At 42.6% G+C, this 24,170-nt stretch overlaps 2 protein-coding genes across 4 annotated transcripts; both read right to left on the reverse strand.

The window, feature by feature from the left end:
* Positions 1 to 199: 199 nt before the first annotated feature.
* Positions 200 to 19,031, reverse strand: triobpb (TRIO and F-actin binding protein b). Of its 3 annotated transcripts, none has more exons than XM_089128098.1 (18): positions 18,846 to 19,031; positions 15,880 to 16,025; positions 15,516 to 15,700; positions 13,105 to 15,322; positions 12,296 to 12,401; positions 11,737 to 11,790; positions 11,595 to 11,666; positions 9,657 to 9,713; positions 9,506 to 9,574; positions 7,603 to 7,692; positions 7,380 to 7,489; positions 5,778 to 6,174; positions 4,593 to 4,806; positions 2,964 to 3,066; positions 1,387 to 1,546; positions 1,193 to 1,297; positions 1,009 to 1,095; positions 200 to 919 (listed from the first exon to the last, which is right to left on the reverse strand). In XM_089128098.1, the coding sequence occupies exons 1-18, from the start codon at positions 19,014 to 19,016 to the stop codon at positions 767 to 769; spliced, it is 4,497 nt and encodes a 1,498-aa protein (XP_088984224.1). In that variant the 5' UTR covers positions 19,017 to 19,031; the 3' UTR covers positions 200 to 766. The 3 variants fall into 3 exon arrangements, with proteins under 3 accessions (XP_088984224.1, XP_088984223.1, XP_088984225.1); XM_089128097.1 differs by having other exon boundaries at positions 5,775 to 6,174; XM_089128099.1 differs by lacking the exons at positions 11,595 to 11,666; positions 11,737 to 11,790; positions 12,296 to 12,401; ... (2 more) ...; positions 15,880 to 16,025; positions 18,846 to 19,031 and adding an exon at positions 10,806 to 11,496 and having other exon boundaries at positions 5,775 to 6,174.
* A 1,336-nt stretch (positions 19,032 to 20,367) lies between these two features.
* On the reverse strand, positions 20,368 to 22,541 carry LOC120468259 (uncharacterized). Its single transcript, XM_089128995.1, has 6 exons — positions 22,132 to 22,541; positions 21,666 to 22,028; positions 21,319 to 21,405; positions 21,071 to 21,109; positions 20,842 to 20,922; positions 20,368 to 20,735 (listed from the first exon to the last, which is right to left on the reverse strand). Exons 1-6 carry the CDS (start codon positions 22,523 to 22,525, stop codon positions 20,680 to 20,682), a joined length of 1,020 nt encoding a protein of 339 aa, XP_088985121.1. The 5' UTR covers positions 22,526 to 22,541; the 3' UTR covers positions 20,368 to 20,679.
* Positions 22,542 to 24,170: the final 1,629 nt, after the last annotated feature.

Here is a 24,170-nt window from a genome sequence, read left to right on the forward strand (position 1 = left end):
AAACATTTGATCACTTTTAAAGGAAAACTCATATTAACTGTGCTGATCTAGACTCCCTCACGGTATTATTACTGTATAAACATGCATGAACACACACTCATGTAACACTTGGTTGTGATTTTCACATTATTTCAGCATTGTAAAGGCAATGAATAAACAACAATCACTATAATAAGACTGAAATAACAAGCACTCAGAGTCCAGAAACCAAATAACCCATATTTATTAGCTATAGTTTGATATGTTAACATATGCGTTAAACTCTAAACTTAAATATGACAACAAGAAACACAAACATCTTTAAAAAAAAAACATTGGCTCATTGAAGCAAAGCTCTTTTGTTTTTGTGGCACGAAGACAGTTGAACACTATGGAAGCTTGCGTCCGCCACAGAACAACACTAGCGCATCTCACGTTCGCACTTTCGTCTTGCTAATGCGAGTGTATAAACTACAATCCAAACTGCCAGAGAAAAAGCCAGAGTTTGTGAGATGTAAACTTTAATTTCGGACTTTCTTCTCAGAGTTGCGAGATATTTTTTAATTCTGTGGTGGAAACGAGCTTCCATAGATCACACACGCATGATATTCGATTGGCAAATATGATATGAGTTTGTTGATTGTTCATGTGTGTGTTCAGTTCTTCCACACCAGCGACAGGGAGACGTTCCAGTTTGGTCCCGTAAACACACATGAGAAAGTGCAGAAGCGTTGTTCCAGTGTCCCTCAGCTGATTGGCTGCTGGCCTGAGGGTCATGTGACGGCGGTCAGTGCTGCAGGCTGTTGTCGTTCTCGTGCAGAGCGCTCAGTGCCAGTCTCAGGTGTTCTCGGAGAGCCTCGGCCTCTCGCTCGCTGCGGCTCTTCATCACACTCAGCTCCTCACACACCTCCCGGTAGCGCTCGCACACGCTGCTCTTCTCCTGACACACACACACAGAGAGAGAGGACACACGTTAACACACACACTGTGTCACACACACACACACACACACAGGCGCAGGAGTGTTACCGTTGTGAGGAAGTGTATCTGGTTGCGGAGGCTGTTGAGCTCTTGGTGTAGATACTGCAGTTCGTTCTCTCGCACCCGCAGCAGCACCTGCGACACACACACACACACACACATTAATTATGCAGACTTTCAAATGTCCATAAAAACGACTGATTATTTTGTTTGAATACGAGCGAACGCTCACCTGCATCTCACACCACGACCTCTCGCTGCCATCTGCGTCTGACCCTTGACCTGTGACGAGCGAGCGAACGGCCTTCACTTCCTGTGACAGGCGGGCCTGCAAGTCCTGCACACACACACACACACACACGTCATGTTCTGCACACTGAAACTTAACTGAAGGTTGTGCCAGCGTACGGAGTGTGTGTGTGTCACCTGGTTGTCTCTCTTCAGCTGCTCCAGCTGTCGGTCTCTCAGACTCATCTGTGTGTGTGTGTGTTCGTGCTGCTGCTGCGCTCGCTTCAGATCCAGACACTTCTGAGAGAACCGCTCCGACAGAGCCTGCAGCTCACGCCGCAGAGACGCCACTTCTGCCCTAAACACACACACACACACACACACTCGTTCAGACCAGATAACTGAATGTGTGTGTATCTGTTTCATGTGGAAGCACCTTTCTGCTACATAATTGCTACTGTTGAGTGTGTGCGAGTACTCACTGTTGAGTGTGTGCGAGTACTCACTGTTGAGTGTGTGCGAGTACTCACTGTTGAGTGTGTGCGAGTACTCACTGTTGAGTGTGTGCGAGTACTCACTGTTGAGTGTGTGCGAGTACTCACTGTTGAGTGTGTGCGAGTACTCACTGTTGAGAGTGTGCGAGTACTCACTGTTGAGTGTGTGCGAGTACTCACTGTTGAGTGTGTGTGAGTACTCACTGTTGAGTGTGTGAGTACTCACTGTTGAGAGTGTGCGAGTACTCACTGTTGAGTGTGTGTGAGTACTCACTGTTGAGTGTGTGCGAGTGTACTCACTGTTGAGTGTGTGAGTACTCACTGTTGAGTGTGTGAGTACTCACTGTTGAGAGTGTGCGAGTACTCACTGTTGAGTGTGTGCGAGTACTCACTGTTGAGTGTGCGAGTACTCACTGTTGAGTGTGCGAGTACTCACTGTTGAGTGTGTGCGAGTACTCACTGTTGAGTGTGTGCGAGTACTCACTGTTGAGTGTGTGCGAGTACTCACTGTTGAGTGTTTGTGAGTACTCACTGTTGAGTGTTTGTGAGTACTCACTGTTGAGTGTGTGAGTACTCACTGTTGAGAGTGTGCGAGTACTCACTGTTGAGTGTGTGCGAGTACTCACTGTTGAGTGTGCGAGTACTCACTGTTGAGTGTGCGAGTACTCACTGTTGAGTGTGTGCGAGTACTCACTGTTGAGTGTGTGCGAGTACTCACTGTTGAGTGTGTGCGAGTACTCACTGTTGAGTGTTTGTGAGTACTCACTGTTGAGTGTTTGTGAGTACTCACTGTTGAGTGTGTGAGTACTCACTGTTGAGAGTGTGCGAGTACTCACTGTTGAGTGTGTGTGAGTACTCACTGTTGAGTGTGTGAGTACTCACTGTTGAGAGTGTGCGAGTACTCACTGTTGAGTGTGTGCGAGTACTCACTGTTGAGTGTGTGCGAGTACTCACTGTTGAGTGTTTGTGAGTACTCACTGTTGAGTGTGTGAGTACTCACTGTTGAGAGTGTGCGAGTACTCACTGTTGAGTGTGTGTGAGTACTCACTGTTGAGTGTGTGAGTACTCACTGTTGAGAGTGTGCGAGTACTCACTGTTGAGAGTGTGCGAGTACTCACTGTTGAGTGTGTGTGAGTACTCACTGTTGTTCGTTAAGCGTGTAGGTGTGTGTACTCACTGTTGTTGTTTGTTAAGCGTGTTGAGTGTGTGCGTGTACTCACTGTTGAGTGTGTGTGCGAGTACTCACTGTTGTTCGTTAAGCGTGTAGGTGTGTGTACTCACTGTTGTTGTTTGTTAAGCGTGTGTGTGTCCACCCCACGTGTCTCTGAGAGTTGTGTGGTTTTCTCCATCTCTTCTCTGTGTGCTTTCTGTAACGCCTCCATCACTGTCAACACACACACACACACACACACACACACACACACACACACACACGTGTGAACATCCTTCACAGCACTGCCAATGATGTCAAACAGAAAACAATGGAGAAATATAGAACGATTATTCATTTAAAATATGTTATCTATAAAAACAATATAGTTTACGTTTATTGCAAAATATCCATATATTTACAAACATTTAAGCATTTTGGGAGGTAAGGAGACTGAAGTTATTCACAATGCATCATGGGAGTGGGCGGAGCTTTATAAAAGCTATGTTTGAGTTGCAGAGCCGCAGTTGGTCTCTACAGGCTCACGTTAGTTGGAGTGACCAGTACCCAGGGTTTCTGCAGGTATCTTCAAATGAAATTTAATGCCTTTTTAATGCCTTTTTAATGCCATTTTAAAAAAAATAATGCCATACACGACCCATGACTAACCACGGATATATATATATATATATATATATATTAGGGGTGTAACGGTACACAAAAATCTCGGTTCGGTACGTACCTCGGTTGTAAAGTCACGGTTCGGTACATTTTCGATACAGCAAAAAGAAAGAAATGCCAGAGAAATTTCCTATTTGTTTAAAGAAAAAATATTTTTAAATAAGTGTGAGTTTTCCTAGATCTTGAAACTTTCAGGTTTATAAATGGGGGTCATCTTTGAAGGATGAACAAATAATGTTTTGGTCATCACGTTAAAAATAACATTTAAATATATATTTATTTATATAATATTTGAATTTTGAAGTGCTGGAAAAAGATGTGTGAAGTACTTGAAAGCATTTCACCATTCTAGCCAAACTGGTTCCAGTTAGTGTTACTATATTAAATCCATGGTGAATGTTGCTGGTCTGTGGACGTAAAGTACTAGTTCATTCACGGCACAATGTTTCTCCTGGTTTCCATGATAGCGCTGTTTGATCTAATAGAGATCTACGGTTAATAACGGAGAAATGTGAACGCTTCTCACTAGATCTCGCAGCGATGTTATTACCTCAGTGGCGAATTCAAATGTTTTCTTTACCGGATCTCTTAGCGCTGTGAAGTAACAGTGTTGCTTGATCGAGATCGGCTCGCGCTGCATAGATGTTGCTGGTCCGAACTGATAAACGATCCGTGAAGCACATAACGAGTAGCGCAGTTTCGTTCTGCTTTCATTACGCTTGCCATTTGATGTTGCGCAACGTTGTGTTGGCCGCGTCAGCACGAATTTTGCTGGCAGGAAAAATGGTCCAAGCAATCGTTCGGTTTGTATGCGTACCGAACCGGAAGCCTAAAATACAAATTATTAATTATGAAGGCTATATTCAAATAAATTTGTATAAAATTCTCTTCAAAACTATAAAAAAAATTTAATGCCTGTAAGAATCAAATTTAATGCTTTTTAATGCCTTTTAAGGCCTTAATTTTCGCAAAATCCATTTAATGACTTTTAATGCTTTTTAATGCCCCGCGGAAACCCTGAGTACCTCTCACAGCGGTTGGTCTCTATAGGGTCACATGTTAGTGGGAGTGGCCAGTACCTTTCGCAGTGGCGTCCGTCTCCTCCTTCAGCAGTGAGTCTCTCTCTTTCTCCAGAGCGCTGATCTGCTGTGTGTGCTGTCGCTCCATCTGCTCCAGAGCCTCCCTGTGCACACGCTCCATCTGCTGCAGACTTTCCCCACAGCACGCTGGCCCCACCCGCCCCACCCCAAGCCCCGCCCCCAGCCCCGCCAGCTGCAGCCTCAGAGACGCCACCTGCAGGACAGAGAGAGACACGCGGAGGTAAAGCCTTCAGCAGGGGCGCAGCTGTACTGAACAGGTAACACGTCATGCACACACACACACACACACACACACACAGAGAGAAGAACAAATGACTGCCAATAAAGCTCCATAAAGTCTTTATGGACCTCTTTTGTTCATTTGATCGCTAAATTAACCCTCATAACGCATAAAAAACCATGCAGATGTTTTACGGGCCAATTTTGACCCGGTGGAACCGTTTTTACTTACTTGCCAATTCTTTGACATTTCGAATAATACTTGAACTATAGCAAAAACTAAGTAAATAAATAATAATAACAAGAAATTTCTACTAAATTCATTGTAAGATGAGAATTAACTGAAATTGACTGAAATCAATGGAATTTTAATGTATTGAACCTATATATAAAAATATATCAAAACAACAATAAATGATTTTCCCTAGAATGTTAGTCATAATATTATATATAAATATGGAATATATATAGAAAATGAATATACTTATTATACTTGAATAATTACTCATTTTATAATGAAAAAGGCAATATCACAAACAATAGGTGTGAATAATAATGGTTTAGTCAATTAAAATTTAGTACCAAAAGTGTGATATATGGGAAAGAAACTGTATTTTTGAGAAAATCTAACTCACTAAAATAAATAAATAAATAAATCACCCAGTATATTGGCGTAATATCATGTGTATATCTGGGTCAAAATTTAATTGAAAATAGAAAACCTATTAGATATTTTTTATACAGTTAAATCTCTTAAAAAACTCCCGATAAATGATGTTCTTTTTTTTTGTTTTTTGGCCCCAATACTAAAAAACAATGTACTTTTGATTTTATTTTCCAGAAATCAAAAGCCGAATGCGTTATAAGGGCTCAGAGTCTCTCTGTGTTCTATTCAGTTCTCATAAAGTCATTCATGAGAGCAGATAGACAGTATCCACGCACTACCTCCCTCTCCAGAGCCTGATTGGCTGACGAGCCCATCGGTGGGAGTGACCTCATCTCCTTGAGTGGCAGCCGCTCAAACTCCGCCCACTTCTTCTCGATCTCCTCCTCTATTCGCCTCTGTTCCGACAGGCCCGCCCCCTTCCTCGACAGCACCGCCTCCCACTGGTTGTGGCTGTCGTCACGCCGACGCTCCTCCTGCCATTGGCTGTGCTCCTTCACCTGCCCCTCCCCAGACTCTCTCTGATTGGCGGAGGCAGGAGTTGGAGGCGTGGCTACAGGTGATAGCTCCACATAGTCAAACTTGCTGTGGGCGGGGTTTGCGGTGGTGGAGGAGGCCTCTGATTGGCTGCGCAGTCGGTGACGGGCGTTCTCTTTATCACTGCTGAGGATCGGCAGCCTGAGGGAGTGTGTGTGAGAGAGAATCAGTGAGTGAGTGAGTGAGTGAGTGTGTGTGTGAGTGTGAGAGAGAATCAGTGAGTGAGTGAGTAAGTGAGTGAGTGAGTGAGAGTGAGTGAGTGAGTGAGTGAGTGATTGAGTGAGTAAGTGAGTGTGAGTGAGTGAGTGAGTGAGTGAGTGAGTGAGTGAGTGAGAGAGTGTGAGTGAGTGAGTGAGTGAGTGTGTGTGAGAGAGAATCAGTGAGTGAGTGTGTGAGTGAGTGAGTGAGAGTGAGTGAGTGAGTGAGTGATTGAGTGAGTGAGTAAGTGAGTGAGTGAGAGTGAGTGAGTGAGTGAGTGAGTGAGTGAGTGAGTGAGAGAGTGTGAGTGAGTGAGTGAGTGAGTGAGTGAGTGTGTGTGAGAGAGAATCAGTGAGTGAGTGTGTGAGTGAGTGAGTGAGTGAGTGAGAGTGAGTGAGTGAGTGAGTGATTGAGTGAGTGAGTAAGTGAGTGAGTGAGTGAGAGTGAGTGAGTGAGTGAGTGATTGAGTGAGTGAGTAAGTGAGTGAGTGAGTGAGTGATTGAGTGAGTGAGTAAGTGAGTGAGTGAGAGTGAGTGAGTGAGTGAGTGAGTGAGTGAGTGAGAGAGTGTGAGTGAGTGAGTGAGTGAGTGAGTGTGTGTGAGAGAGAATCAGTGAGTGAGTGTGTGAGTGAGTGAGTGAGTGAGAGTGAGTGAGTGATTGAGTGAGTAAGTGAGTGAGTGAGTGAGAGTGAGTGAGTGAGTGAGTGATTGAGTGAGTGAGAGAGTGTGAGTGAGTGAGTGAGTGAGTGAGTGTGTGTGAGAGAGAATCAGTGAGTGAGTGTGTGAGTGAGTGAGTGAGTGAGTGAGAGTGAGTGAGTGAGTGATTGAGTGAGTAAGTGAGTGAGTGAGTGAGAGTGAGTGAGTGAGTGAGTGATTGAGTGAGTGAGAGAGTGTGAGTGAGAGAGTGAGTGAGTGAGTGTGTGTGAGAGAGAATCAGTGAGTGAGTCAGTGAGTGAGTGTGTGAGAGTGATTTTGTGTGTGTGTGTGTGAGTAAGTGAGTGAGTGTGTGTGTTTTTATGGCTGATTATGTATGTATGTGTGTGTTTGTGTAGCACTGACTGTGTGTGTGTGTGTGTGTAGCTCTGATTGTGTGAGTGTGTGTGTAGCACTGACTGTGTGTGTGTGTGTGTGTGTGTGTGTGTCACTGACTGTGTGAGGTCTGGAGAGCTGCTGGGTTGAACGTTCTTCCTCAGAACCTCGATCCAGTTCCTCCGTATCCCAGCAGTCATAGCTGAGAGTGTGAAGGCGGCGTCTCTGGTCTGAGCAACAGCAGAGAGTCACAGATCATGAGGATCAGACGAACAGGAATGCAGCAGGTCCTGACAGGATCTCACACACACACACACACACACACACACACACACACACTGACCTGGATCTGGAAGCCGTAGTTCTTCTCCACGTCGAACTCCGACACCTTCACGCAGGACTTCAGGTCGATCTCTCCATCCACCTCGTCTCTCTGAGCAGACACCACACATGCTTCAGGAAACCGGCTACACTATCATTACAAATCTGACATTCACTGCGTTACAGCTGAAGATTCTGTTTCAAATCAGTGCTGTTCTCTTTCTGCTCGCCAAAGAATCCTGAAAAATTACATGTATGATAGTTCAAACACGCAAGTGTGTGTCATGTTCATGTGCGTGTTGGGTTCATGCGTGTGTCGTGTTCATGCGTGTTCACGTGTTTTGTGTCCGCCGAGTCGTGTTCATGCGTGTTTGCGTGTGTCGTGTTAATACGTGCTCGCGTTCATATGTGTTGATGTGTGTCGTGTTCATACGTGTTTGCGTTGTGTTGTGTTCATGTTCATTTGTGTGTCATGTTCGTGTTCATACGTGATCGCGTTCATACGTGTTCGCGTGTGTCGTGTTCATTCGTGTGTATCGTGTCCGCATGTGTCATGTTCATATGTGTCTGCGTGTGTCATGTTCACAGTGTCGTGTTCACATGTGTCTGCGTGTGTCATGTTCATACGTGTCCGCGTGTTAATTTCGTTTTCGCGTGTGTCATTTTCACACGTATTTACGTGTCGTGTTCACACGTGTCCGCGTGTGTCGTGTTCGCGTGTGTCGTGTTCATACGTGTCCGCGTTTGTCGTGTTCGCGTGTGTCGTGTTCATACGTGTTCGCATTGTGTTGTGTTCATGTGTGTCATGTTCATTTGTGTGTCGTGTCCACGTGTGTCGTGTTCATACGTGTTTGCGTGTGTCGTGTTTGCGTGTCATGTTCATACGTGTTCACGTGTCATGTTCATGTGTGTCGTGTTCATACGGGATTGCGTTCACACATATTCGCGTGTCGTGTTCACACGTATCCGCGTGTTAATTTCGTTTTCGCGTGTGTAGTGTTCATAAGTGTTTGCACTTGTCGTGTTCATTTGTGTGTGTTCGCGTGTGTCGTGTTCATGCATGTGTTGTGTTCGCGTGTGTCGTGTTCATGCATGTGTTGTGTTCGCGTGTGTCGTGTTCATGCATGTGTTGTGTTCGCGTGTGTCATGTTCATGCATGTGTTGTGTTCGCGTGTGTCGTGTTCATGCATGTGTTGTGTTCGCGTGTGTCGTGTTCATGCATGTGTTGTGTTCGCGTGTGTCGTGTTCATGCATGTGTTGTGTTCGCGTGTGTCGTGTTCATGCATGTGTTGTGTTCGCGTGTGTCGTGTTCATACGTGTCCGCGTTTGTCGTGTTCGCGTGTGTCGTGTTCATACGTGTTCGCATTGTGTTGTGTTCATGTGTGTCATGTTCATTTGTGTGTCGTGTCCACGTGTGTCGTGTTCATACGTGTTTGCGTGTCATGTTCATACGTGTTCGCGTGTCATGTTCATGTGTGTCGTGTTCATACGGGATTGCGTTCACACATATTCGCGTGTCGTGTTCACACGTATCCGCGTGTTAATTTCGTTTTCGCGTGTGTAGTGTTCATAAGTGTTTGCACTTGTCGTGTTCATTTGTGTGTGTTCGCGTGTGTCGTGTTCATGCATGTGTTGTGTTCGCGTGTGTCATGTTCATGCATGTGTTGTGTTCGCGTGTGTCGTGTTCATGCATGTGTTGTGTTCGCGTGTGTCGTGTTCATGCATGTGTTGTGTTCGCGTGTGTCATGTTCATGCATGTGTTGAGTTCGCGTGTGTCGTGTTCATGCATGTGTTGAGTTCGCGTGTGTCATGTTCATACGTGTTCATGCATGTGTTGAGTTCGCGTGCGTCATGTTCATACGTGTTCATGCATGTGTTGAGTTCGCATGTGTCGTGGTCACACGTGTTCCCCGTGTGATTCTCACCTCCTCCGCCGCAGAGTCTCTGTAATACTTCAGTCCAGCGTCCGTCAGCACAAACCAGTGTTTCCTCCACTGAACACATACACACGCACAGTCAGTCATGATGAACACACTTCAAACACATCATGATAACAGACAGACAGACATGTCTTACCTCTCCACTCTCATCCAGTTTAGACATCCATCCCTTCTTAAAGTTCAGCAGGTCAGGCTACAGAAAGAGAGGTTTATCAGAAGTGTCAATGCATCATCCTTACCCCACACACACACACACACATGCACAAACACACTCACACTCATCTCATCTGCATGCAAATGTGTGAGAAACAAACACAACAGCCCAGGAAACAACAGACACTGATGGTGAAACTGATGTTCAAGTATCACTAAATAAAAACGTTTCCAAAGAATTAAATAAAAAAAGCCTAAAGCAACAATCTAAATCAGTCACTTATTTCCACCAAAATATGATTAGGCCAGGCTATATGTCACTAACTCTTATCAGTTATTCTGTAGTTCAGTAATAATGACGAACAAACTTTAATAAACGCTCTTTCACTCAATGAGTGTCTATGATTCAGACAATTAATCAATATCAAGTGATTCATCATGATGATTCAGTAACTTCTAGAACAATTCATGAAAACTCGGAAAGAATCCAGTCATTATGATGGGATTTACTGTGCGACTGAAATATAATACAATTGGAAAGTACACTGTACCTTTCAAAGTAATAATATAATAATAACAAACGTATTAAAACTTAATTGTTATTGTTCTACATTTAGTTATATTATTTTGTTAGCCAAAAACAAAAAGGAATTGTTTTATTTTCATTTGATTACATTTTAAAATGTTTTATTTTACACACAAGAAACACAAACACAAAATGAACATTAGAAAAACTAATCTGATCAAATATTCTAGAGGTTACACAATGATCACATGCCTTATAAAGCACACACACACTGGTGATGGTGACAGCTGAACTAAACTCTGATCAGGATTATCAAAGCACTTGTAATATCAAATTCGTGTTTATTTACATGAACTAGAAACCAGCAGAAACCAGCTTCAGTAATGCGCATGCGCTGTGTGCGCGGGTGTGTCGCGCGCGCACAAACACACGCATATATTTAAAAAAACAAGTTGTGTTTACTCACGAACCGTGCAAACAAACCACACACTGCACGCCAACACACACTAACTGGAGTTTGGATGGACTTGTACGACACAGAATTAAACTTCCGTCGTGTTTACACTGAGAGCGACGGATATTAAAGTGAATTAAAGTGAAACTCACCGTCATGATGTTCAAATCCAGCCGCAGCACAAACACAAACGCAGATTAAACACGCCGCATCTGAGAAGCTTTCCCGCTGTCAAGTTTTACTAAAGCTGAAGATGATCATGTTTAAAAATACTTTCACTGATTTAATCGATAGATCGCAGCGTAAGTTTGACGGAACTCGCGCTGCTGTCGGTGTTGCCGGGGCGGATCCCGATTACAGTTCAGCGGAAGCGAGCGGCCAATCAGAACCTCCCAGCGAAGTACAACATCCAATCAGAACCGACCGGCGCAAGTGAGTGGCCAATCAGAACCGCCCAGCGCATTACAACAACCAATCAGCAGCGCGCAAACAATACTCTCACAGTAAACCTGCTATGATGGTTTAACACATTATGGGGAAAACTCAACAATATAGCCTACACTCCAACATAACTAAAAATATACATAAAATTAAAAAAAATACGACAAATAAACAAAAACAAAAAAAAGATCACATAAATATTAAAGTGAAGTACATCCAAAAATGACTCACTAATCTCTTACTCGCCCTCACGTTGTTCCAAACCCGCATGTCACACAGTAGATGTTGATTTAATCAGTTCTGTTCAAAGATGCAATGAAAGTGAATGGTGACTGAGAGACTGTCATTCAGCCTAACATCTCCTTATGTGTTCCAGAGAAGAAGTAACGGGTTTGGAACAACAATGGTGAGTAAATGCTGACAGGATTTTTATTTCTGTGTGTTATTAGTGTAGTGTATTCCCTGTTATTAGTGTAGTGTGGTGGTAGTGAGTGACGTGCCTGTTGTTGCATTGGTTCTTCATCAGTCTGATCCACGCTGCAGGAGAAATACACTGAGGGTCTGTGTGCTTTCTGCAGAAGAAACACACACTGCTGTAAGCGTTGAAGGACCACAAGTGTTTCTACAGAGATGTGACGGTACCTGCTTCTGTCCGGATGATCTGGACGGCTGCTCCTCGACCGGACTGCTCGCTCTCTGTCAAACACACACACACATAATACATGAGACACATGGGTTCATGATCATGGACCTGGGCGGACAAGTGTGCAAACAGTGTATGTTTGGTTTTTGATGTCTTTCAGGATAAGATAGTCATGCTGGCTGGGTTTAACCATTGGAAAGTACAAGGGTGAGTGGTGTGTGGTTTTTCCATACACTGCAGACAGTGTATGATGACATAATGATGACATTTACAATAACTATAATGATAACTATGACAATAACTGCAATGAGAACAAAAATACTAACTATAACAATAACAATAATGATAACAATATCTGTGACAGTAATTATAATCAAAACCATTACAATAATAAAGCGATTCCAATGAAATTGTTGTAGTTGTGGTTTAGAGTTCACTGTTTTCGTAAAGATAACAATTATTAAAACTTTATTATAGTTATTATGATAGTTATCATCCATGGTGTGAATGGGGATAATTAGTAGTATTGAGCTGTGTATGTAAGAGGGTGTGTTTCACCTGTGTGTGCAGGGAACTGGAGGAGTGAGCCCTTGATAGTGTACCACTGTCTCTTTCATCCTCTAGCTCGTCCCAATCCCAGTGAGGAGATTTGCTCTGGGAGTGACTGGAAACACACAAACACAGATTCAAATTATTTTAAAATTATTTATTTTTAATTTATTAAATATTAATTAATTATATACTGTATATATAATATTAGTTCAAGTAAATATAAAGTATATATATATATATATATATATATATATATATATATATATACTTTATATTTACTTGAATTAATATTTTAATAAATTCTTTAATTTATTAAATATTAATTAATTATATACTGTGTATATAATATTAATTCAAAATATTAGTTCAAGTAAATATAAAGTATATATACTTTATATTTACTTGAATTAATATTTTAATAAATTATTTAATTTATTAAATATTAATGATTTATATACTGTCTATATAAACATACATACTTTATATTTATGTGAATTAATATTTTAATAAATTATAAATAAATCATTTAAAAATAAAAAAGGCCATATATAAACAATATGTATTGTGAGAAGCGCTATACAAATAAATTTGAATTGAAATGAATTGAATATATATATATATATATATATATATATATATATATATATACATCAGCTTTATATCTGCGATTTGATAACATCCCTGAAGCTCTCACTGCTGCGTTATGAATTACTTGCAGTTTAATCCTGAATTTCTGATAACATTTCTAAACACGCCCTGGCTTTGCTACTCTTTTTTTACATTGTGTTACTTTGAGAAGAACATTTTCTGTGCACCTGGCCGGTTTGTAGCGGGAAAGTTCTCGTTTCTGACGGCTCTCGGCACCCCCCAGCTGGCTCGGACCCTCCCTCTGGAAGACCGTTTTGACCGTGGGAATGTCAGCCATCATGGTATATTCTTCCCGGTTGAGACCCGATGACCCGGCGGATAGATGGCTTGACTCCGAGTCCATGGAGCTCTGGGAAGAGGTGTGTGTTTGGACCGGAGGGGAGGGGCTTCTGTGCCGGCTCGGCGCTCGTCGGTTGTTAGGCGTGGAGCTTTGCACCTCTTGGCTTTTCCTCATGCTGCTCTTCCTGCTTGTTTCTTGTGATGGTTCCCAGGCGACAGGGACAGATTTTGGAAAGGAGCTGATATGTTTCCTCTCAGTGCTGTGTCGTGATGGGGAGGAGTTACGCGAGACTGATTGGCTGTTGAGGGAGTGGGTGGAGCCTCTCCAGCGGCCTGATGAAGGGGTTGAATCATGCAGTGATTGGTTACTTGAAGAGTTTCTTACATGAGAGGTGGAGCCAGTTCTGTCACTCACAGTGTTCCTGAGAGGGATGTGGTCTGCGATGTCACGCCTTAGTGTAGATATCGCTGACTTACGGGGAAGAGATTGGCTAGGGGTGTCATTGGCCCGCCTTAAGGGGGAGGGACTGCGGCTCTTGGGGACACGGTTTGATGAGGACTGGCTCGTTTCAGACTTAGGAAGCGGTGATGAGCCAAGGTTTCGGTGCGGACCTCTACTTGGGGAAGAGTGTCGGCTGTCTTGATCTGGTTTCTTCATTGTGGTTTGTCTTTGGATTTCATAACTTTTCCTGGATGGGGAGGGGCTGTTTCTGTCATGACTCCGCCCATTAGACACAGCTCTTCTGTCTGATTGGCTGGGCGTTCCGTAGCCATTCCTGACCGGAGACGCACTGCGTCGACCCTCTCGAATCTGACTTGATGTGCCATTTGTCTCCGGCCTCCCCATCGGGGACTGGCTTCTTGAATCATAGCGGCCCTTTGAGGAAGGGGAGGAACTCCGTCTGTCATGACCACGCTCGTATGAGGTGTTTTTCGTCTCAGTTTTCTTAAGAGCAGGACCTTCATAACTCCGTCTGGAGGGGGACTGGCTTCTTGAATCATATCGACCTATTGAGATAGAGGAACTCTGTCTGTCATGACCACGCTCATACAAAGGGCTTTTCGTTTCAGTTTTCTTGACAGCAGGACTTTCATAACTCCGTCTGGAGGGGGACTGGCTTCTTGAATCATAGCGGCCAACTGAGGGGGAGGAACTCTGTCTGTCATGACCACGTTCATATGTAAGGCTTTTTGTCTCAGTTTTCCTAAGAGCAGGACCTTCATAACTCCGTCTGGAAGGGGACTGGCTTCTTGAATCAAATCGGTTCACTGAGGGGGAGGAACTCTGTCTGTCATGACCGCGTTCATATGTAGGGCTTTTTGTTTCAGTTTTCCTAAGAGCAGGACCTTCATAACTCCGTCTGGAAGGGGACAAGCTTCCAAGGTTTTCTCTAGACCCAACGTAGGAGCTGTTGGTATTGGGTTTCTGTAAAGAGCCTTTGAGATCCACATAAGACTTACTGACAGTGCCTACGGTGCTCGCAAATGATCGGAGGTTTTTCTGCGCACCTCCAGAATAACTATTCCGTGCCGGACTGACCGTTGCCCGATTTTGTCCGAGTGAAATACCGCAAGGCCGAAAGCCGACCGTGTTGAGAGAGGAGCTGGACTCGGCCCGTCTGAATGGGGAGGTACTACGGGAGGGAGAGGAGGAACGTGAGAGGCCGGAACCTCCATGGGAAGAGTTGAGCGTTCCCGGCTGCCGCAAGGGAGAGGTGTGGGGATTTCGTCCACCTCTTCGGCCGGAGGAACCGATCGATTCAGCCTGTTTGAACGGGGTGGGACTCAGCGCTCGGGGACCGGCGAGGGCCTCGACCTCCACGCTGAGATCCAGTGGGTCTGGAGGATACTGCACAGGATAGTCTTCTGCGAGCTGCTCGGGATTCTGAAACTCTGAGGTTCTCCTTTCGGAGGGGACGCCTAGATCCGGGTTACGAAAAGGAATGGCAGCTTTGGGTTCTGGACTTTTGTTGCTAGGCAAGGGATGCCCTCTCTCAGAATGCCGATAAGGAGCAGGGGGACTCTGATCACGGAGAGCTCTGCTCCCCGCAGCCCTTCCCAGAGAGAAATATCCACTCTCCCGATCCCTTCCTTCCTTCACGCTGCCTGCAGACAGAGAGACAAGATCGTGACCTGTGTAAATATGTGAACTGATACCCTGCAATCATCCCCCATGACGCAGCACTCAGGAAAAGCCTGTGTAACCTGAGTCCATCTGACACCTCAAACTGCCACTCTGACTATCCTAACAACACCACAAGCTGCTCGGATGGTAACTGGATATTGGTGTTTTCCTCACCGTGAGAAAAACCGATTTGGCCAAAGCCATCCCGGCGACTCGGAGAAACCTCTGTCCAGGAACGGGGGCTCGTCCGGTGCGGCGGATCCAAGCGGGTCATTCTACGGTAGGATGAAGGATGATGAAGGAGGCTGGAGTATTCCTCTGGACCGGCAGAGAGGCTGTACACGGAATCGTCACCCTGACTGGGATTAAAGTTGCATACGGAAAGAATGATGCCAGAACTCAACACACCCCAAAACACACTCTTGGAGCAAAGTATACAATTCAAAGTTTTAAAAAACGTCTTATATTACAAGATAAATATAATAACAACAGCATAGACTCAATTTCCTGACGGAGTAAGGCTCTTTAGCAGGCTTACCTGTCCGAGCTTTGGTCGTCGTCTCCGTCACACAGATACAGGTCACAGTCGGGACTCAAGATGCAGAGGGAGCTCTCCTCAAAGCCCCGCCCCCCTCTGCTGACATCACAGTAGCTGCTGACCACTGACAGCACATCTGAGTCCTCCTGATTGGTGGATGTAACACACAACCAATCAGAGAGCATTACGGATTGAACCATCTGTGCAACCCATGACGATCTGAAGGAACTTTAAGGCATCAGAAGAGATGCTGTGAATCCAGCTCATTCTAAACCAAGGTTTCAGCATTAGGAATGTTAGTGGTAATAGACATGTTTTACTTCTAATAAAGTAATACTAGATCTAGGTCTTGTTAAATGGAGATTTCTGAGGAAATTAAGCAACTAAAATAGCCCTTCACATGCAGTATCACGCAAGCACACACACACACACTGTACGGGTTTAGGGTTTCACAGCTGTAACTCTGTCTGGTTTGTGGCTTTTCTTCTCATCATTATTTCAGATGAGTGAATAATCAGCAGCGGAAATATCAGTATTCGTGTAATACAGATGAACACTTCTGAGATGATAAACATGATTACAGCTCTTTTCTGTCAGGTACTATAACAGCCCTAGTGGAACTCTTGAATAACTCCGGACATGGATGGTTCCTCAGATCAGGTGTGTTGTTGAGGACAGTGATGTTACTGAGGGATCATCAGACAGACCATTTTACCTGCTGGACGGCAAAACAGGTGAAAATATTGAAGGAAGAAGACAAATCTACAGACCAGAAGAGGACATTCTCATGCCATGCAGGAAGAAAACACCTATAACCACACTGAGCACTGGTAAAAATTGTGTGTTGGATTTACTATACCAAATATATATGCACCATTTTTGCAACACACTTTTTAAGTAAACCCAAATTCGAATAATTTTACTTAAAATTAACAAGAAAACCTATGTGTACCTAAATATTTGAGTTTGTTTAACATTCTTTACTTAAAAATACATGTGACGTGATAGAACCTACTACATAATTGCAAGTTGTGTTACCTTAACATTTCTTAGTCGATTATATTGCATTACATATATTTAAAGTAATTCACATATTTAAGTACACATAAAGTGAATCCCTCTCAGTTTAAAGTGCAATTATTCCAATTTTAATTACTTTAATGTTGTGGGTCAATTTGACCCGTTGTTGGAAATACTGGTTAACATTGGTTTTTTTTCTTGATATTTTGTGACTTTTTCTCATTTATCATGATGAACATGCACTCTAAACAATGCTGGGTAGTTTGAACCCAAATTTGGGTAAAATATGGACAAACACAAATGTTGGGTTAAAAATGCAATTAAAAAAATTACAGTTGAAAGTGACAGTTGAAGTTGGGTTAAAATTTTAAATTACATTTTTAACCCAACATTTGGGTTTGTCTTTATTTTACCCAAATTTGACTTCAAACAACCCAGCATTGTTTAGAGTGTGCATGCAAAGTTTCAATATGCTGATGTGTATTGACATATACAAACAAAATTACTGTTACGTTCGTGATGTTCGCGGGTCAATTTGACCCACATATTTTAAAGCTCTGAAGAAACTGTACCGACCCAAAATAATAACATTTCTTGGTTATATTTTGTTTGGTTTTTTTACAACCTTATGAAGCTAAAAAATGGCTTTTCCACACTTATTTCAATACAGAAAAATATTTTGTCAGCTACAGATGGTAAAAATGATAAAACCTTATTTTCCAATGCTACCTAAAATAAAATTAAACCTTTGGGTTTTTTTTTTCTTTTTCTTGATGTTTTGTGACTTTTTTCATCTATCATCATGAAGATGCATGCAAAGTTTGAACATGCTGCTGTGTTTTGACATTTACAAACAAAATTAATATTACGTCCATGGTGTTCGCGGGTCAATTTGACCCTCATAGGAATTCAAAAGCAACCGTACAGACACAAAATAAAAACATTTATTTTATGTATGTCAGGGCACTTCAACTCCAGTTTCCACGTGCAAGTGTAATCTAAAAGTGCTCAAACCAAACACACTTGAAAAAGCTAAAATCACAGTGTTTAATTATTTATCAAATTATTTGCAAATTACAGATGAAAATCTTTGTCAGACACAGAGTAAAGGGTAAATATATCTGAAATACCTAGCTTTTAACCAAAACCTTTATGTAGGATTCTCAAATGCAGAATTACAGAGCCAAACAATTAATAAAAAACATTTATTATTTTTCTCAATCCCCTGTGAGTGAATAATGAGCTTTCCCACAATTTTGCTCAGTGTGGCATGAGACTTCAACATAGAAAGCAGAAAAAATAGCTCCCAAAGTTTGACAGTAAAATAAGTAATTTCACAGGTTTGTGACTGCGATACTGACACAGATGAAGATGTTTCAGAGAGGATGATTCAGAGATTGAGGAAAATGAATGAACTATTAGGGAAACTATAGGGAAATGTCTTAGGAAACTAGGGAAAGTCAACTTAGGAAAATTAAACATTTTCATTATACATCTAAATGTAATTGCTCAGTTGTGATTTTCAAAGCATAAAGATATTGGTTTGTAATGTTTGACAAATGTTGATATTAAAAGTTTACGGGGTTAAAAGTATGATGCTAAAATGGTGCATAACCAGCCAGTAATGTACGTATTTATGTGTGTGTTGCGCAGTGTTCAGCTGTCGAAGTCTCTCTGTGTGTGTGAGTGTATTGTGTTACTCTGATGTCGCGAAAGCGATCCGCCTTCATTCATTATTAATGAGGATGTGCGCGCGCACGTCATCCACTCTCGTGTATTACTTTACACACTGAATCTGGCATTATTATAGAATCCGAAACACACACTGCAGAGTTACGCTTTTGTGCAGTAAACTTATTACAAATTCGCTACTACAACTTACTGATGCAGTCTCTCTGTGTGTGTGTCGCTATCAGTGTGTGTGTGTCGCTATCTGCGCGTCTCACCTTGGCGCTGGTGTCTTTCTCGTCAGAAGCGCGTGGCCCGGGCGCGTGCTCGCCGCCGCTGGTGTTGTGCAGGTGCTCCTGTCGGAGACACTCGTGGCAGCGGGTGGAGTCGAAGATGTTGGGCTGGAACTTCGGGCACACGGGCTCATCAGCGGCAGCCAGGGGCATCATGGGTAATCTTCAATCGCCTTCACACACATGCAGGTTCAAACCAGCAGAAAACACGCGCACGAAGAGACAGTGTGTGAGAGGGAAGTGTGTTACCTGAGCAGCAGATGAGGGTCGATTGAGTTTGAGATGAACACTTAACTCACTCACACACACACACACACTCGTCCCATTGGCTCGCTCAACAATAGCAGACAGTGATGCTGCACGTGTGTGTCCATCTGTTGTGTGTATTAAATATCAGAGACGTGCTGCACCTGCTGCTCAACATCACACACACACACACAACCCTACCCCTAAACTTTTTTTATTATTACTGTGAACTTAATTAATGTGTGAAGAGAGCAACTAATACCAACGCTATTATTCTCAATAAAACATCTAAACCTCTGTTAACTCTCGACTGACAGAACGGTCCGAGGAGAACCCTGACAGAGAGAGGGATCAGACACAGATCACACTTCTCGGACATTTCTGTCTGTCCGTCTTTCTTTAAACATCATCAGCTCCTCCTGTGGTTATCAACTTCCTCTCATCTGATAACTGAGTGTTGAAATTCTGCTATATAGAGACACTATACCACAGTGAAGTGTTGCTTTACATGCGTATTTTGAACCGCACTGGCTCAACACACATCTTTCGCCTCCCTGAGCTTCGGGACCACTTTACTAAAACAGTTGAATGAGTCGTTTTCGACCAACCATCTACCTTTCTTACACAGAACAAACTCCTGGTTCCTGAAGCGTCACTAAACTGAGACTGGCAACAGCAGCTTCCAAATGCTCAGTTCTTATAGTGTTATCCCTTTCCCGCTCTCAACGTTTTCCACACAGACAGTCCTATTAAAATTATAAAATCTAATTAAAAAAACTTGTTTGTTGATTAGCCAGGGATGCCACCAAAGAATAATTGTCTGCACATCGTCCAGCATTACTGAATCTTTGACAGTTTTCTTCAAAATTCTTATTAGATTTGTATTTTGTTTAATTCTTGTGTTATTATGTTTATCCAGATTTATAATCACCATTAATTTACTTCATAATTATCTGTCATTCAGAAACATGGTTTCTCCATCACTGTTCTCATCTAGATACTGGAGTGCCTCAGGGCTCAGTGCTGGGACCGCTTCTCTTCTCCATCTACATGTCATCACTAGTGTCTGTCATTCAGAAACATGGTCTTTAGCTATAGAGACGCACACGTCACTCCTCTCCTCATGAACTTGCACTGGTTTCACAGTGCTGCACACACACATATTTCATCAACACTTGAGCCTTTAATACTCACACTTACTCTTCTATATTACCATACATTACGAGCTCATGAAGGGGAACATCTCAGGAAAGGAGACATATTAAACACAACTGCAGAGGTTTATTAAGAATATTAGTAGCAATCATTCAACATGAAAAACAGATGAGGAATCAATAATACAATAATCCTCAGATCATCTCCATCACACAGAACAGAGAGACGATTATACAGTCTGAGTCTGTCCATTACTGTATTTAATATTATATTTACAGCAGTTTACAGATGAAGCTCAAGAACATGACTGTAGGCAAATATCCATAGAAATGAAAATAAATCCTAATAAAAGTATTATTGAGATAAAAAAGTGTTTGCTATTGTAAATATTGCTGCAGATTGTGAACTCATCAGTGTTTTACTGTAATATTGTGGGCATCTCTATTTCCTCCGGGGGCTTCGAGTCCTTCCTCCCTGCAAAATAAAAGCATTGCCTGACCTCTGGTGTGTGTTTATCATGATTGCAGATGTTCAGATCAGACGAGTGTGAATCTTCAGAGTGTGTGCGGCTCAAACTCACCAGCTCTTCTTGCACAGATGATCTGAAGAAGAATCACAGTAGGAGCAGCAAACACTGCCATCTCAACAATACTCACAATCACTGCAGGAAACATGAGAGGAAGAAGAAGAGAAACTGGACATGACTGAAGTCAAGGGTCTTCATCTATCAACAGTTATTGATGAAGCATTTACAGACGGACTGATAGTGTAATGTTAGAAAGCTGTCCGTCTAAATCAACGTGTCGTACCTCTGTATAATAATCCAGCAGTTCCTGATGCCGGATCACCTGTGGAGATCACGTGTGTTAGTTCAGGTCAACACACACTTCTACATGTTTACACACACCACACGAGTCCATGAAATGAAGCTAACACAACTCAATGTGCCAATGGTCCTGTAGAATATGACAGTCATATTTAGATGAGTGAACACTGAAGATAACTCCAGCATTACGCACTGAAAAGCACTGATGTGAGAAAGACAGTGATGATGTACCTTTAGAAACGTGTGTGTTTATAGTTGAGGGATCCTGAGAGTGTGTGATGTGGACTGGATTCACTGCTGTCGTTGAATCAGCTTGAGCTGTGAAGATCAATGTTAGTTCAGATGATTCATACTGTACAATATGAGCATCATATTTTAACTGTGATCATCACATTACATAAAGAGTGAACAGTTGGACTGTGACTTCACTGCAGTTCATTAGTTTGAAGCAACGCTTTGAGTTCCTCTTCTGTGAGAGTCAAAGAAGCTTTTGTTCCCTCAGTTTGTTCTGGTTCAGTGATACTGATAGACCTCAGTGTTCCTGACATCATGAGGCTCTTCTAACACTGTTTCCTCACCTGAATACTTGACAGTGTATCTGACTGACGTCTGGACTTGATTTCCCAGAGTAAGCCGACATCTCCACTCTCTGTTGTCATCTTCATCCAGGAGTGTTGTAGTCAGAGTGATGATACAGCGATGTGGAGATGATGATGATGATGATGATGATGATGATGATGATGATGATATCTGATATCTGGAGTCTGTCTTCAGATCAACACCAGCCTGATTCACCCACAACAGCTCAACTCCCTCATAACTGACCCGATAATCACAGGAGTCTGTAGAATATGAATACAACTGACAGGAGAGAGTCACAGAGCGGCCTGGACTGATCTCAGTCTGTGATGATGATGATGATGATGATGATGATGGAGACACTGAAACTGAACACAAGACACAAATCACAGACTCTTCAATCATCATCTGAGTTTAAAGGGAGAACCTGCTCTTTTTATATTGAACACATAATCATAAACTCACCATGAAGAACATGCAGATAAACATAAGCATCAGGTCCTTGTTGTTCTCCGTTCACATATTGTCCGCAGCTGTATAATCCATAATCTTCTTCTGTGACGTTCTTGATGTTCAGAGAGCAGTCAGACTCCAGACTCAGTCTCTCATGTCTCTCTGTGTCTTTATTCTTTATCCCTCCAGTAATCAGTTTAACCCATGAATCTGTGAAGCTGTTATAGTAGAACCATGATGTTGATTTGCAGTCAGAAAGAGTTTTATTACAGGACAGAGAGACATCTACACCAGAACTGATGAACAGATCCTCCACTCCACTGGTTCCTGAAACACAGTATATCTCAGTGATCATGATGATATAAACAGAAGTATTAAATGATGATATTTGTCCTCTCGACTGCATCTGAGAGTGTTAAAGCTCTGTTGTAAAGCTGCCCAGTTTCGGCTGAGTTTGGATCGCTCTTTGAGTTGTAGATACACCCGTGCGCTTACTTTTCTCATCGACTCTCTCCCGCAGAACGTAATTACGATGTCGGTAATCGCGAACTGCTTGCCATCCGCCTGGCTTTGGGGGAATGGTGACAGTGGTCAGAGGGCTCCACCGTCCCTTTTATTGTCTGGACTGACCATCGTAATTTGGAATATATCCGTTCTGCTAGAGTTTGAATGCGCGTTATTGTGAACTTTTACTTCTAAAGTGTTTGAAAACTCAGAAGCGAAAACCAGGAGACTCGGAAGTATCTTTTTAAGCCGTGTTCTTCATTGCTGTTGCATTGCTGTAGTCTGCTTCGTCCAAAAATCTGACTAAAGGCAAAATACTTTGTGTTCATATACCTTACAAGGGGGAGGGGTTACATAGAGGTGTAGACACTCTGAAACAAAGCATGTAAATGAGGCACAGGATTCAGCTCGTTACTGGAAATTCCCCATCCCTGATCTCATCAGCATAACAGTGTCATGTAGAGATGGTAATCCAATCAGCCTCATTGTATCACCCACACCTTCACATTATCATAGAGTTTAATAGGGAGGGGTTACATCGAGGGGGAGACACTCTGAGCATAACTATTCAGATTGAGTCTGGGGCTTCCAGAGCCATTAAAACAGTCTGTCTTTGAGTTGTACTCGAGAGCTTCTTAAAATATACTAGGCCGTATTTCTGTTCAAGGAAGTTGTTGTTCAGTCCTGTTAGTATGCTGAATTGAAAGATTATCGTTATTACATTTGTTTTTTGTTTTTTGAAGAGTGGGAGTTTAAGTTTTAGACAATAAAAAAATGTGTTCATGCGCATTATACCTCTGTGCTGAATAAATATTGTTTAAGATTTCACACGGCAGTTATTGTTGTTAGAGCACAAACGAGGTGGTGTAACGTTTGGTGTTGACGAATAAACGGATGATCGATTCTCAAGTGTATCTTTTTGTATAACGTGTGTGTATCAATACACAACTCTGAGATCACAACGTGAATGTGTGCAAGAATAAACTGAGCATGTTCAAATCAACTCTTTCCAGACTAATTCCACTAAATGTGTTTAGAGAAAATACAGATTTCTTTACCTGTGAGAAGTGAAGAGAGAATGATCAGTCCCAGCAGACACAGATCACACTGATCAGACATTTCTGCTTCTGTCCGTCTTCCTCTTCATTAGATATAGTTACAGCTCCTCCTTTAATCATCATCAGCTCCTCCTGTGGTTATTGACTTCCTCTCATCTGATGACCTGTTCACATCTGTTGCTATAGTGACACTATTTCAGTCCATGACAGTGAAGTGTTGCTCTCTCTCTCTCTCTCTCTCTCTCTGTGTGTGTGTGTGTGTTGCGAGAAGTGCATTTGCTGTTAATGTCATTGGCTCAACACACATCTGATCTGAACAGTTTATTGGCTACTTTTGCACACAAGAGAATTACTGTTACTCTCATATAATTAAAAAATAATTACATTATTAGTGATACAATTGGTTTGTTTCTAAAAAGGTTTCCAATTTCCACGACTAACTTTTTTAAGTTTTTAAGGTATTTTGAGGATTAACATCAGCTCAGTTTG

Source organism: Pimephales promelas, chromosome 3, assembly GCF_988280905.1.
Source record: "Pimephales promelas chromosome 3, fPimPro1.hap1.1, whole genome shotgun sequence".
Classification (NCBI taxonomy): Eukaryota; Metazoa; Chordata; class Actinopteri; order Cypriniformes; family Leuciscidae; genus Pimephales; species Pimephales promelas.